Genomic DNA, 14,106 nt, shown 5'->3' on the forward strand with positions numbered 1-14,106 from the left:
GCATACGGGTATGTGTCAAAATCAGTCCTACCTGCTGGGACAGAAGCAGCAGAATAAAGCAAAATCTTTGTCCTTACAAGGCAGAACAAGAGATGGTAGCTTGGTCCAGAGTAATGGAACTGGAAGTAACTAAAAGTGCTGAGTGAATTTGCTGATGGACTGATAAGAAGATAAAAGAAAAAAAGAGGTAAAGATAACACCAATATTTTTGGCATGAGAAACCACCAGGATAGTTATTAAACATAAAATTTCAGAATACCTGGGAAAAGAAAGATCCAAGTACCTTCCCAAGAAGAGAAAAAAGTTCACATGCCAAGAACAAAAATCATAATGGCCTTGGATTTCTAAACAGCAACACTGAAAACTAAAAACAATAGAGCAACATCTATTTTTAGTCTTACAAACTAAAATTCTATACCCAAACTATCAATTCAGGGGTAAGGGTAGAATTTGCCTTATGAACTTGTTCTCAGGAAGCTACTAGAAGATGGGTTCTACCAAAAGGAGTCAGTGAAACAAGAAAGAGGATGACATAAAAGCCAGGAAATGGGACAGAAAATGAGAAGTCTCAAGATGATAGCTGTGTAGTTCAGACTGGAAAATGCTAGAGAAATCCAGAAGAGGTTTCAAAGAAGTTAAAATAGATTTGATTTGTTTGCATGTTCTGAGAGGAGACTTAGACGTACAGTGGAGCCTCAGGACCAAATTAGTGGTAGATACAGAGAAAGCTAAATAGCTGAAAAACAAATTAATTATTAACTCTAAGGAAAACAAAAGTCCAGTACCAGAAAGGAAATGAGTAATATTCAATAGTCATAATAACGTTACGGCTAAATATAGATTTAATGAAAACCAAGACATATAACTAAACTGGAATGAAATGGGAAAGTGTGTGTGTGTGTGCACGTGTGCAGAGGGTTTAGAGAAGAAGAGCATCTCACCTTCTGTGTGCTAAGTTAATGAGGCTCCTTAGTTTTTTTTTTTTTTTTTTAAATCTTAATTTCTTTTTTTTAACTTTATTTATTTATGATAGTCACAGAGAGAGAGAGAGGCAGAGACACAGGCAGAGGGAGAAGCAGGCTCCATGCACCAGGAGCCCGACATGGGACTCGATCCCGGGTCTCCAGGATCGCGCCCTGGGCCAAAGGCAGGCGCTAAACCGCTGCGCCACCCAGGGATCCCTCCTTAGTTTTATATAAGTCTTGCACAGCTATTGACTTAAAACAAGTACATATTTAACTTTGGTAATACAACATAATATAGTTTAAAATTTTTTTAGTAGCTAAGATGTTAAATATGTCAATAAAAATTATCTCCAATTTTTTTTGGAACTGAAAGTTGGTTTCAATTTATTTCTAAAGGTATTCAGTTTTTGTGTATCAGAACTAATTAAACATTAAGATGTAATTTTGCAAATACTTACCCAGATGGACATTTAATATGAAAAACTATGAAATATTTATAAGAATAAAAGAGGTCAAAAATAACAATATGAATAATATATATTTACATCATTAAAATATAAACATTTTTAATCTTTCAGAGGAGCTGTAAAAAATAAACACCTAACTTTATCACTTCTTAAAAATCAACAGTCTCTTCGTATTACATTAGTTTTAGGACATCATTTTCCAGAGAACAGTATTTTTTTTTTAACATATTGTTTATTAATGAGATGGTTTGTTTGTTTGGTTATTTATTTATTTATGAGATGGTTTTAAACTGCTAATAATCCTAGGAGGTCCTGGTTCGGTAGTCCACTTACATAGTTTGAAGCTGATAAACCTTCGGGCCTTTTTTCAAGAGGTAACCTTGGTCATTTAGTGATCCAATAAAATTTTCAAAATCAACAACCTGGAATAAAGTATCAAAAAAACAGCCCATTAAGTAATATGCAAAAATATGATTTATAAAATGAATCACTCAAACAGAAATAAACATTTCTCAAGTTTCTTGGGCAAATACATTTATTTGTACTTCCTCATAGAGAAAACTGCTTACATATAAGCCTTTAATTTTATTATGATTATATTCTAGTTGATTAGCTGAGCTAATAAAAAAAAAAAGCAGAAACTTCATTATCCAGAGTATTTTTTGTATTTGTTTTAGATTAGCTTCAAAAACAAAATTAGAGTAGCTTCAATTTTGAAATTTATTAGGCAATTTTCCATATAAACTTTTACATGCTTAAAGTTGTATTACATCCATCTTCACTAAAACTTTTAAGTAGGTAGAGCTGTCTGGCCCCAGGAATTACAGCTATCAAATCATTCTGAACACCTGTGAACTCAGCCAGGGATCTAAGAAAAGAACTGCAATTCTACAAATAGAAAAGCAACCAGTTTCTGCAAGAATGACAAAACAAAACCTCACTTCAAGAAAGAGAATAAGAGGCAGTACTGACTGCCAGGGACCTAATCAGTATGGATATAAGTAAGATGTCGGGACTAGAGTTCAGAATAACAATTATAAAGATACTAGCTGAGTTTGAAAAAAAGCATAGAAGACACTAGAGAATCCCTTTCTGGAGAAATAAAATAAGTCAAAATCAAAAAGGCTATAATGAAATGCAGTAAAAATGAAGGCTCTAAACGCTAGGATAAATGAGGCAGGAGAGAGAGTGATCTAGGAGACAAAATGATGGAGAATAAAGAAGCTGAGAAAAAGAGAAACTACGACTGGATCACGAGGAGAGAACTCAAGAAATAAGTGATACCATAAAGTGAAATAATATTAGAATAATCCCAGAAGAAGAGGATTCCAGAAGAGGAAAGATAGAGAAGGGTAGAAGGTACAGTGGAGCAAATTATAGCTGAGAACTTCCCTAATCTAGGGAAGGAAATAAGCATTCAAGTCCAGGAGGCACAGGGAACCACCCCCTCAAAATCAAAAATAGGTCAACACCTCGGCATGTAATAGTGAAGCTTGCAAATCTGAGACAAAGAGAAAATCCTGAAAGCAGCTTGGGGCAAGAGGTCTGTAACCTAAAAGGGTAGAAACATTAGACTGCAGTAGGTCTATTCAGAGAGACCTAGCAGGCCAGAAAGAACTGGCATGATATATTCAAGGTGTTAAATGAGAAAAATATGCAGCCAAGAATACTTTATCCAGCAAGGCTGTCATTCAAAATAGAAGGAGAGATAAAGAGCTTCCAGGACAAACGGAAACTAAAAGAATTTATGATCACTAAACCAGCCCTGCAAGAAATATTAAAGGAGATCCTTTATGGGAAGACAGAGCCCAAAAGTAACATAGACCAGAAAAGAACAGAGATAATAACTGAAACAGTGACTTTACAGGTAATACAGTGGCATTAAATTCATATCTTTCAGTAGTTACTCTCAATGTAAATGGGCTGAATGCCCTAATCAAAAGACACAGAGTATCAGATTGGAATAAAACAGCAAGACCCATGGATATATTGTCTGCAAGAGACCCATTTTGGACCCAAAGACACCTTTAGATAGAAAGTGAGGGAGTGGAAAACCATTTACCATGCTAATGAACACCAAAAGAAAGCTGGAGTAGCAATCCACATGTAAGACAAACTAGATTTTATTTTATTTATTTATTTTTAAAAAATGTTTATTTATTTATGATAGTCACAGAGAGAGAGAGGCAGAGACACAGGCAGAGGGAGAAGCAGGCTCCATGCACTGGGAGCCCGATGTGGGATTCGATCCCGGGTCTCCAGGATTGCGCCCTGGGCCAAAGGCAGGCGCTAAACCACTGCGCCACCCAGGGATCCCGACAAACTAGATTTTAAACCCAAGACTATAATAAGGGATGAGGAAGGACACTCTATCATAATTAAAGGGTCTATTCCAACAAGAAGATCTAACAATTGTATTTATGCCCCTAACATGAGAGCAGCCAATTATATATACCAATTAGTAACACAATTAAAGAAACACATCAATAATAATACAATAATAGAAGGGGACTTTAACACCCCACTCACAGCAATGGATAGACAATCTAAGCAGTAGATCGACAAGGAAACAAGGGCTTTGAATGACATACTGAACCAGATGGACTTCACAGAGATATTCAGAGCATTCATCCTAAAGCAACAAAATACATATTTTTCTTGAGTATATATGGAACATTCTCCAGAATAGATCATACTGGTCACAAATCAGGTCTCAACTGATAGCAAGAGACTGGGATCATTTCCTGCCTATTTGAGACTTGAATTCAATCAGAAGAGATGTGGAAAGAATTCAAATCCATGGGAGGTTAAAGAGCATCCTACTAAAGAATGAATGGGTCAACCAGGAAATTAAAGAAGAATTTTTTTAAATTCATGGAAACAAATGAAAATGAAAACATAACCATTCAAAACCTTTGGGATGCAGCAATGGCAGTCCTAAGAGGGACATATATAGCAATACAAACCTTTCTCAAGAAACAAAAAAGGTCTCAAGTACACTAACCTTATACCTAAATGAGAAAGATAGCAAAGAAAGCCAAAACCCATCAGGAGAAGAGAAATAAAGATTAGAGCAGAAATCAATGAAATAGAAACCAAAAGAATAGTAGACTAGATCAACGAAACTAGGAGCTGGATCTTTGAAAGAATTAATAAGATCAATAAATCTCTGGCCATACTTATCAAAAAGAGGAAGGACCCAAATAAATAAAATCATGAATAAAAAAGTAGAGACCACAACCAATACCACAGAAATACAAACAATTCTAAGAACATATTATGGGCAACAATATGCCAAAAAATTAGGCAATCTGGAAGAAACGGATGCATTCCTAGAGATGTATAAACTACCAAAACTGACACAGGAAGAAATAGAAAACCTGAACAGACCCATAACAAGCAAGGAAATTGAAGCAGTAATCAAAAACCTCCCAACAAAGAGGAGTCCAGAGCTGATGGCTTCCCAGGAGAATTCTACCCAACATTTAAAGAAGAGTTATACCTATTCTACTGAAGCTGTTTCAAAAAATAGAAATGGAAGGAAAACTTCCAAACTCTATGAGGCCAGCATTACCTTAATCCCAACACGAAACAAAGATCTCACCAAAAAGAATTACAGACCAATATCCCTGATGAACATGGATGCCAAAATTCTCACCAAGATACTAGCCAACAGAATCCAAAAATACATTAAAAGGATTATTTACCATGACCAAGTGGGATTTGTTCCTGGATGCAAAGGTGGTTCAACATCCACAAATCAACTGATGTGATACACTACATTAAGAAAGAACAAAAACATATGATCCTCTCAATAGATGCAGAAAAAGTATTTGAGAAGGTACAGCATCCTTTCTTAAAACTTTTCACAATGTAGAGGTAGAGGAAATATACCATAATATCATAAAAGCCATATATGAAAAGCCAGTGAATATCATTCTCAATGGGGAAAATGCAGAGCTTTTCCCCTAAGGTCAGGAACACGACAGATATATACGCTCACCACTGTTGTTCAACAGAGTACTAGAAGTCCTAGCCTCAGCAATCAGACAAAAAAAAAGAAATAAAAGGCATCCGATTCAGCAAAGAGGAAGTCAAACTCTCACTCTTTACAGATGACATAATACTCTGTGTGGAAAACCCAAAGGCTCCACCCCCAAATTGCTAGACCTCAAACAGGAATTCAGCAAAGTGTCAGGATATAAAATCAATGCACAGAAATCAGTTGCATTTCTATATACTGGCAATGAGACAGAAGAGAGAAATTAAGGAGTCGATCCCATTTACAATTATGCCAAAAACCGTGAGATACCTAGGAATAACATAACCAAAGAGGCAGAGGATCTATACTCAGAAAACTACAGAACACTCATGAAAGAAACTGAGGAAGACAGAAAGAAATGGAAAAACGTTCCATGCTCATAAACTGGAAGAACAAATGTTGTTAAAATGTCTATGCTACCTACAGCAATCTATACATTCAATGCAATACTATCAACTTTTTTCACAGAGTTGGAACAAATAATCCTAAAATTTGTATGGAACCAGAAAAGATCCCAAATAGCCCAAAGGAATGTTGACAAAGAAAACCAAAGCTTGTGGTATCACAATTCTAGACTACAAGCTCTATTACAAACTTGTAATCATCAAGACAATATGGGACTGGCACATAGATCAATGATACAGAATAGTAAACCCAGAAATGGACCCTCAACTCTGTGGTCAGCCAGTTTTCGACAAAGCAGGAAAGAATATCCAATGGAAAAAAGACAGTCTCTTCAACAAATAGTATTGGGAAAATTGGACAGCCACATGCAGAAAAATGAAACTAGACCATTTTCTTATACCATACACAAAAAACAGACTCAAAATGGATGAAAGACCTAAATGTGAGACAAGAATCCATCCAAATCCTAGAGAAGAACACAGGCAGCGAATTCTTCAACCTCTTCAACCTCAGCTGCAGCAACTTCTGGCTAGACACGTCTCCAAAGGCAACGGAAAAACAAAGGCAAAAATGAACTACTGGGACTTCATCAAGCAAAGGAAATAGCTGACAAAACCAAAACAAAACCAACAGAATGGTTGCAAATGTCTTATCAGACAAAGGGCTACTACCCAAAATCTATAAAGAACTTATCAAACTCAACATCCAAAGAAAAATAATCCAATCAGTAATGGGCAGAAAACATGAACAGACGTTTCTCCAAAGACAACAGATGGCCCACAGACACGTGAAACAATGCTCAACATCATTCGGCATCAGGAAAATACAACCAAAACCACAATGAGCTATGACCTCTCAGACCAGTCAGAATGGCTAAAATTAACAAGTCAGCAAACTACAGATGTCAGCAAAGATGTGGAGAAAGGGGAACCCTCTTACGCTGTTAGAATGCAAGCTGGTGCAGCCACTCTGGAAAACAGTATGGAGGTTCCTTAAGAGGTTAAAAATAGAGCTACCCTATGAGCCAGCAATTGCATTACTAGGTTTTACCCCAAAGATACAAATGTAGTGATCCAAAGGGGTAATTGCACCCCAGTGTTTACAGCAGCAATGTCCACAATAGCTTAGTTATGGAAAGAGCCCAGATGTCCATCGACAGATGAATGGATAAAGATGATGTGATATATACAGACACGTGCGCACACACGCACAATGGAATACTACTGAGCCATCGAAAAAATGAAATCTTGCCATTTGCAACAATGTGGATGGAACTAGAGGGTATTATGCTAAGTGAAGTTAGTCAATCTGAAAAAGACCATTATCATATGATTTCACTCATTTGTGGAATTTAAGAAACAAAACAGGATCATAGGGGAAAGGAGGGAAAAATAAAACAAGACGAAATCAGAGAGGGAGATAAACCATAAGAGAAACTGAGGGTTGATGCAGGGGAAGGGGGTGGGTGTATAGGGTAACTGGGTAATGGACATTAAGGAGGGCATGTGATGGAATGAGCAGTGGGTGTTATATAAGACTGACGAATCACTGACCTCTACCTCTGAAACTATAATGCACTATATATATTAATTTAATTTTTTTAAATAATTTCTTCCTTGTATGCTCAGTGTTGTTGTTTTTTTAAGATTTTATTTATTTATTCATAGAGATGCAGAGAGAGAGTAGCAGAGACACAGGCAGAGGGAGAAGCAGGCTCCATGCAGAGAGCCTGACGTGGGACTCGATCCAGGGTCTCCAGGATCACGCCCTGGGCTACAGGTGGCGCTAAACCGCTGTGCCACCGGGGCTGCCCTGAATTTAAATTTAAAAATGTAAAAACAAAACAACCCCACAAAGATGTTAAGATGACTTGCCCACAAGGGATTGTCAGAAAAACATGGAAAGTGAATCTTGCTGTATTTTGAAATACTCCAGAAAAGCCTATTCCAACCTTTTCATCCAAATCTTTATTTTTTTCAATCTCCATTTTATTAATTCCAGTATAGTTAAGTGTTATATTCAAGTGTACAATGGAGTGATTCAACCATTCTCTATATTATTCAGTGCTCCTCATGATAAGTGTACTCTTTTTTTTAAGGTTTTTTCTTCTAATGATTTACTTATTAGAGAGAGAGACAAAACATGTGTGCGAGCACACACATGGGAGAGAATCTTGGGCAGGAGAGAATCTTAAGCAGACTCCTTACTGATTGCAGAGTCCAATGCAGGACTCAATCTCAGGACCCTGAGATCATGGCCTGAACCAAAATCAAGAGTCCGATGTTTAACCAACTGAGCAACTCAGGCACTCCTAAAGATTTTTATTTTTTAAGTAATCTCTACACCCAATATGGGGTTTGAACTTGCAATCCTGAGATCAAGAGTTGCATACCCCACCAACTGAACCAGCCAGGTATCCCTCATAAAGTGTACTTTTAATCCCCTTCACCTATTTCACCCATCTCCTCCTCTGACCTCCCCTCTGGTTACTGTTTGTTCTCTATAGTTAAGAGTCTGTTTTTGGTTTGTCTCTTTTTTTTTTTTTTTTTTTTCGTTTGTTTTCTTAAATTCCATATATGAATGCAATCATATGGTATTTATTTTTCTCTGACTGGCTTCTTTTGCTTAGCATTATAGTCTCTAGCTCCATCCATGTTGTTGCAAATGGCAAGATTCCATTTTTTTAATGGCTGAGTAATATTCCAGTGTGTGTGTGTGTGTGTGTGTGTGTGTGTTTATTGCATCTTCTTTATCCATTCATCTATTGATGGACACTTAGGTCACTTCCATAATTTAGCTATTGTAAATAATGGGGCAATAAACACAGCAGTGCATATATCCCATTGAATGTGTTTGTATATTCTTTGGGTAACTGCACAGTAGTGTGAATGGTGGATCATAGGGTGATTCTTTTCTATTTTTTTAAAAGATTTATTGGAAAGAGAGAGAGCACACATGAGAAAGTACAAGGGGCAGGGAGGGGCAGAGGGAGAGGGACAAGCAGATTCCCACTGAGCAGGGAGCCTGACTTGGGATCATGACTTGAGCTAAAGGCAGATGCTTAACTGGTTGAGCCACCCAGGCACCCCGATCACAGTGTAGTTCTATTTTTAATTTTTTAAGGAACTTTCATACTGTTTTCCATAGTCACCCAAATCTTTTTGATATTTAGAAGTTCTATACTTAATATAAGACCTCGTGAAATTGTCATAAAAAAGATTTATTAAGTATTTGGTTTACCATACCTGAATGTTTAGCTCTTTGGCAATCTGCCGAAGTTGTTGAAATTGAAATAAATTATTGTAAGTTCTTTCAGCAATGTTGTTGAGAGCAGAAATAAATCTTTTTGCTGTTGACCTGTTGCTCATTCCAGAACCATGCTGGGATCGCTCAAAATCTAGTTTCCCAAATTCATCAGAGTAAGTTCCTAGCATGCTTAATGAAAAGAAAGAAAAACAAAGTTACCCCATGTGGCATGGCTATAGAAATCTTTGTTCCAGGTTATGAAAAGAAAAATGTGGAAGTAACCATGAGGCTCTCATATAGCAAAGATTTAAACATGTATTCACTAAATGGCCACTATGAAATTCACTATGGTATGAACTATGTGGAGATAAAAACATTTTTGGACACAGTTACCACTTTTAAGAAACATATGAGAAGAGAAAGGCCAAAGAATACAAAGTTGATACACTAGGGTATAAATACCTGGAGCATTCTTTTTGATTCATGAAAAAAAAAAAATGAAATTCTAAACATAGTAAATCTAGGCTTTAGAGGATAAAGGTATGTTCCCAGCTCCTAGTGTAGCATCTGACAAATCAAAGATGTTTAAAAATACTGTGGGAATGAACTAGAAGACTTGCAGTAATGATGAAAGGATCTACCTATTATTTCCATTTTTCTGCTTAATCTTATTTTCACAATATCATCAAAGAAAGACATATGTACTTTGTAGTAGATTTTAGCCAGAAGTCTGAAAACACCAGAGATACAGTTAGTCATCATCTGTAACCCAGCTTAATGGCTGATTCCCTGCCTGTACAATGGAACAGATACAATCTCATAGCAAGGCTTACAGGCAAAGATGTTATTTAATCAGGAATTGGTTAATCAAAATAAATTGGTCACTTGCTAGGCAATAGACTTGTAGTGGTGAATAAAACAGTAATAATTCCTGCCCTTAAGGAGCTTAAGGCAATGAGTTTACAGAATTACTAAAATCAGCTTCATTTTGTTCGTGAATAGTAAGAGCCTACATGAAAGAGAAAGCTATACAAATAGGAATGAGTCATCCAAATAAGACTATAATAAATAATTAATATAATTAATGTAAATAAATATTATGAAGAGCTTATTCCTCTTAAGTTACTTTTTCAAAAATGCTTTAAGCTACTAAGTTAACTATTAACAACTAATATTTACCGTAATCACCATATGCTATCCCATTTAGTACAACAATCCCCTGATGTAGGGACTATTCTTATTCCCATTTTACAAATGAAAAAGCAAAGTCTAGTAAGGTGAGTGACTTGCCAGAGGTTATGCAGCCAATGAGTGGCATATCTGGGATCTGAATCTCAACTATATGGCTTCAGATGTGAAGATTTATAAATATCTGAGCCACTTTCCTAAAAGAGAAAAAACTCAATTATCTTTCATCTTTGAAGGTGGATCTATTCTCCTGTACTTCCTGGTATATTTTTAATTTTAAAGAAAACATGTTTACCCTTGCTCATAAACATTTAGCTTTTATAGCTATGTGCTTTACTAACTATGATGAACTGTATCTCACAGTTTTGACTTTTCTTATTTTGGCTCTGCTTCCAAGTTAAAATGTAATTTTACAGGTCCAAAACCACATTAAGGGCAAACATTCAAAAACTCAAGAGAAAGAAACTCTGAAATGGAAGAGTTAATAAATAAAAGATGATTACTAAAGGTCAACTTTACTATCAATGCAGTACATTTACTGAGGGCATACTGTGCTAAAAAGTATGATCCTGGATCCTGGAAGTATACTGGTATACTCACAGAGTATATACTCACAGAGTATAGACTAAGGTCAGAAAGCATGGTAAGTGTAACAAACAATAATTCACAATCTAGTCTCAACGTGTTTAACTGGGTCTCGAAATCTACTATGGAACTAATGGCAGGTAATTCTAATCACTAGGAATCAACCTATTCTCATTATCTGAAAATTTTTATGAAAGCCAGTAAAGCACATTGAATTCATGGAAACAAATTCATATCTCACTGTTAATACTTTAACAATGAGATTTTTTTTTTCAGAAGCCCAGAAGTAAACTGACAGCCTAATTCAGTTACAAGCAAGGCAACTCTGAGAAGCAGTAGAAACAAATACAAAGTTCTACAAGAAATGCTGAAGAGTTCCTCTTGGATGGAAAAGTATATATAAACACTGTCTGATGTCAGGATTTCAGACACACAGAACCAATTATAAATGAGAAATACAAGATTTTTATTGAAATGGTTTAAAGCATAATTTATCTTAAGCATAATGCTCAGATATGAGAACAAATCAGACCAGTGGACTTATTGTGGAGAAATACCAGATGACTGCTTGAGTCGGTGTATAGGGCCTGATCTGAGGCCTAGGGGAAGTAAGTAAGGGTAAAGCTTCAAAAACAGAATGTTACAGGTAAGAGAGGGTGACAAGGTAACTGGATCCCTGATTTTGCTAGAGAGCCAAAGTGTAGTGCATACAACATTGTTCCGTAAAGCCAGGCACCAGAAGACCCAAAGGGTGAGAGATCGTTAAATGGAAAAGGAAACCAGGAGTAACAATGTTAGCTCCACCCTCAAAGATGGAGAGTTTAAGAGCAAGATGCTCAGAAAGATTGTAAACAAAGTGGCAACTTTTTGTCATTAAACAAGAAGTCCTTACTATTGGTCCTTGGTTTTAATTGGGGAAAAAAAGTTAGAATCCGGAATTTTGGTTAGATTCACTGACTTAGTTTTCTAGTGAAAAGAAGGTATCTATTGGGGCAATCTCTAGGTTTATTAGTCTGGTTTACCAGAAGTCAGGCAGACAACTGGTATTTGTGGCCATTCCTTTATGTCATATGCTAGTACACTGAACTCCTGGCAGCATGTTGTTGAGACAGTCATTCCTAGGTTATCTGGGTGCTTACAAATGGCAACTGAAGGGTCTCCAACACAATGAAGTCAGTTGGAGAGAATGATGCCAGCGTGGTAAAAATTTCATCCACAAGACCCCACAAACCCTAGTACTGAATCATGTAAAAAAGAAAACTGATAGTCCAAGCTCTGTGTAATATTAAACCAATACAATAGACAAAAGGTAATGTTAGGAATTGATTGAAAGGATTGGTAGTCATCAAGTGTTAATGATTTTACCCATATGAGACTGTTGCTTTTGAACATTCTCAAAATATGTACTTCTGAATTGAGTTTAGAACTATGTGAATGTATTACCCATTCGAAAACACATTTTTAATATAAAGATTATGCATACAAATATTTTAAACCAAGAGTATAGTTTATTCAGAGAACAAATCGACTAAGTAAAAATAATTTTACTTGGCCTAATTAAATTTATAATTTGAGATGGAAAGAGGACTGGTATTTCATTTAAAAAAGCATTTAAAATTTAATCTTACCTATATTTCATAACTTCAACTATATCCTCAGCATCTTCTTTGGTTGCTTCCTCTCTTAATTCCAGTCTTGCTCGTGCCTTGGAAGAAAAAAGAAGCATTTTTAGATAACAAAAGTAGGTATATTTAACATTGTTTGAGGAGGGCATGGAATGTTGAAGCTTATTTCATTTATTCATTTTACATAAAATCTGATTTTGGGGGGAAAGGGGACTGTAACACAAAAAGAATAAAAATTATCTGAAAACTTGAGTATGAAAATAATCACTCGGGCAGCCCGGGTGGCTCAGCAGTTTAGTGCCTGCCTTCAGCCCAGGGCATGATCCTGGAGACCCAGGTTTGAGTCCCACATCGGGCTCCCTGCATGGAGCCTGCTTCTCCCTCTGCCTGTGTCTCTGCCTCTCTCTCTCTCTCTCTCTCTCTTTCTCTCTCTCTCATGAATAAATAAAATCTTTAAAAAAAAAAAAAGAAAAGAAAAGAAAATAATCACTCATTTAAAATATGAATGAAAACCTATTTGTATCTACTAACATACATCTTTTGGAGTGTTCATTTCAGAAAACTTGGTTATGGTTTCTCCTTGTCTTTTACTTTCGGGAAATCATGCCTAACCATTTTGTTAAAACAACATTGAAGGATTAATCTGATTTTATTTTTATTTATTTTTATTTTTTAAAGATTTTATTTATTTATCCATGAGAGACACAGCTGCAGAAAGAGAGGCAGAGACACAAGCAGAGGAAGAAGAAGCAGGCTCCATGCAGGGAGCCCAAAGCAGGACTTGATCCCAGGTCTCCAGGATCACGCCCTGGGCTGAAGGCGGCGCTAAACTGCTGAGCCACCTGGGCTGCCCTGATTTTAAATGCAAAAAGCCCAAGCTCCAGCTAATTTTAACTGCCAGAGTTCTTTTTGCATTCCAAACCTGTGAATAAATGTTATTACTATTAGAAAAATACATACTATCCTTATAGACCTGTCATATCAAATCAAATACTGACACATTCCATGTTCCCATATATTCAACTTAGAGTCTCAGAATCCTTAAATAACCTAACCACTTGTCACACTCCAGGAGGCTTGAATGTCAGTAAAAGGGGGACAAAACATTGCATGATAAGTAACTAGTCCTGTGCTTAGAAAGAAGTAGCTATACTTTGGTTGTGATACAGATATGTCCAAACAATTTTTAAAAATTTTTACATTCATTTCAAATGTCTCTCAGTTGGAAGAAAAATCAAGGTAATTATGCAGGAAATTGAGAGAAATCATATCACTTCTTGCTCCCATTTTTAAGGCAAAAAAGCATGAACTTAAAAAAAAAAACCTCTGTTAGACGAATCAGAGATTCCAGCTGCCTAGTAGTGATGGGTGAGCTATTTAACCGCTGGCTCTGTTTCCGGAGCTCAAGGTAAAAATCTTGAAGAATCTGAGCAGCTTCTGTGGATAGCCTTGGATAGACATACTGCCGAGCGTAACCAATGTACTTTCTCAATAGCTGGTGGGGAATTAGATCTATTGTTTCTCCAGGAACTACCTAAAGCAGGATAAAAAAGCCCAAGATTACAAGGATGGGAAATAAAGTC

The 14,106-nt window shown here is 36.4% G+C and overlaps 1 protein-coding gene across 6 annotated transcripts in view; it reads right to left on the reverse strand.

Moving 5' to 3' along the window:
* Positions 1 to 1,484: 1,484 nt before the first annotated feature.
* The window catches only part of MCM8 (minichromosome maintenance 8 homologous recombination repair factor), a 42,627-nt gene continuing 30,005 nt past the window's right edge, over positions 1,485 to 14,106 (reverse strand). For 3 of the 6 annotated variants that reach the window (XM_072800112.1, XM_072800116.1, XM_072800115.1), the window contains exons 16-19: positions 13,848 to 14,053; positions 12,527 to 12,603; positions 9,125 to 9,314; positions 1,485 to 1,854 (exon numbers count right to left, since the gene is read on the reverse strand). In XM_072800112.1, the coding sequence (XP_072656213.1) occupies positions 1,762 to 1,854; positions 9,125 to 9,314; positions 12,527 to 12,603; positions 13,848 to 14,053 (566 nt within the window). In that variant the 3' untranslated portion in view covers positions 1,485 to 1,761. Of the gene's footprint in view, positions 1,855 to 5,139; positions 5,210 to 9,124; positions 9,315 to 12,526; positions 12,604 to 13,847; positions 14,058 to 14,106 lie in introns of all 6 variants that reach the window. The other 3 variants (XM_072800113.1, XM_072800117.1, XM_072800114.1) reach the window with 2 other exon arrangements.

This window comes from Canis lupus, chromosome 26, assembly GCF_048164855.1.
Source record: "Canis lupus baileyi chromosome 26, mCanLup2.hap1, whole genome shotgun sequence".
NCBI classification, from domain to species: Eukaryota; Metazoa; Chordata; class Mammalia; order Carnivora; family Canidae; genus Canis; species Canis lupus.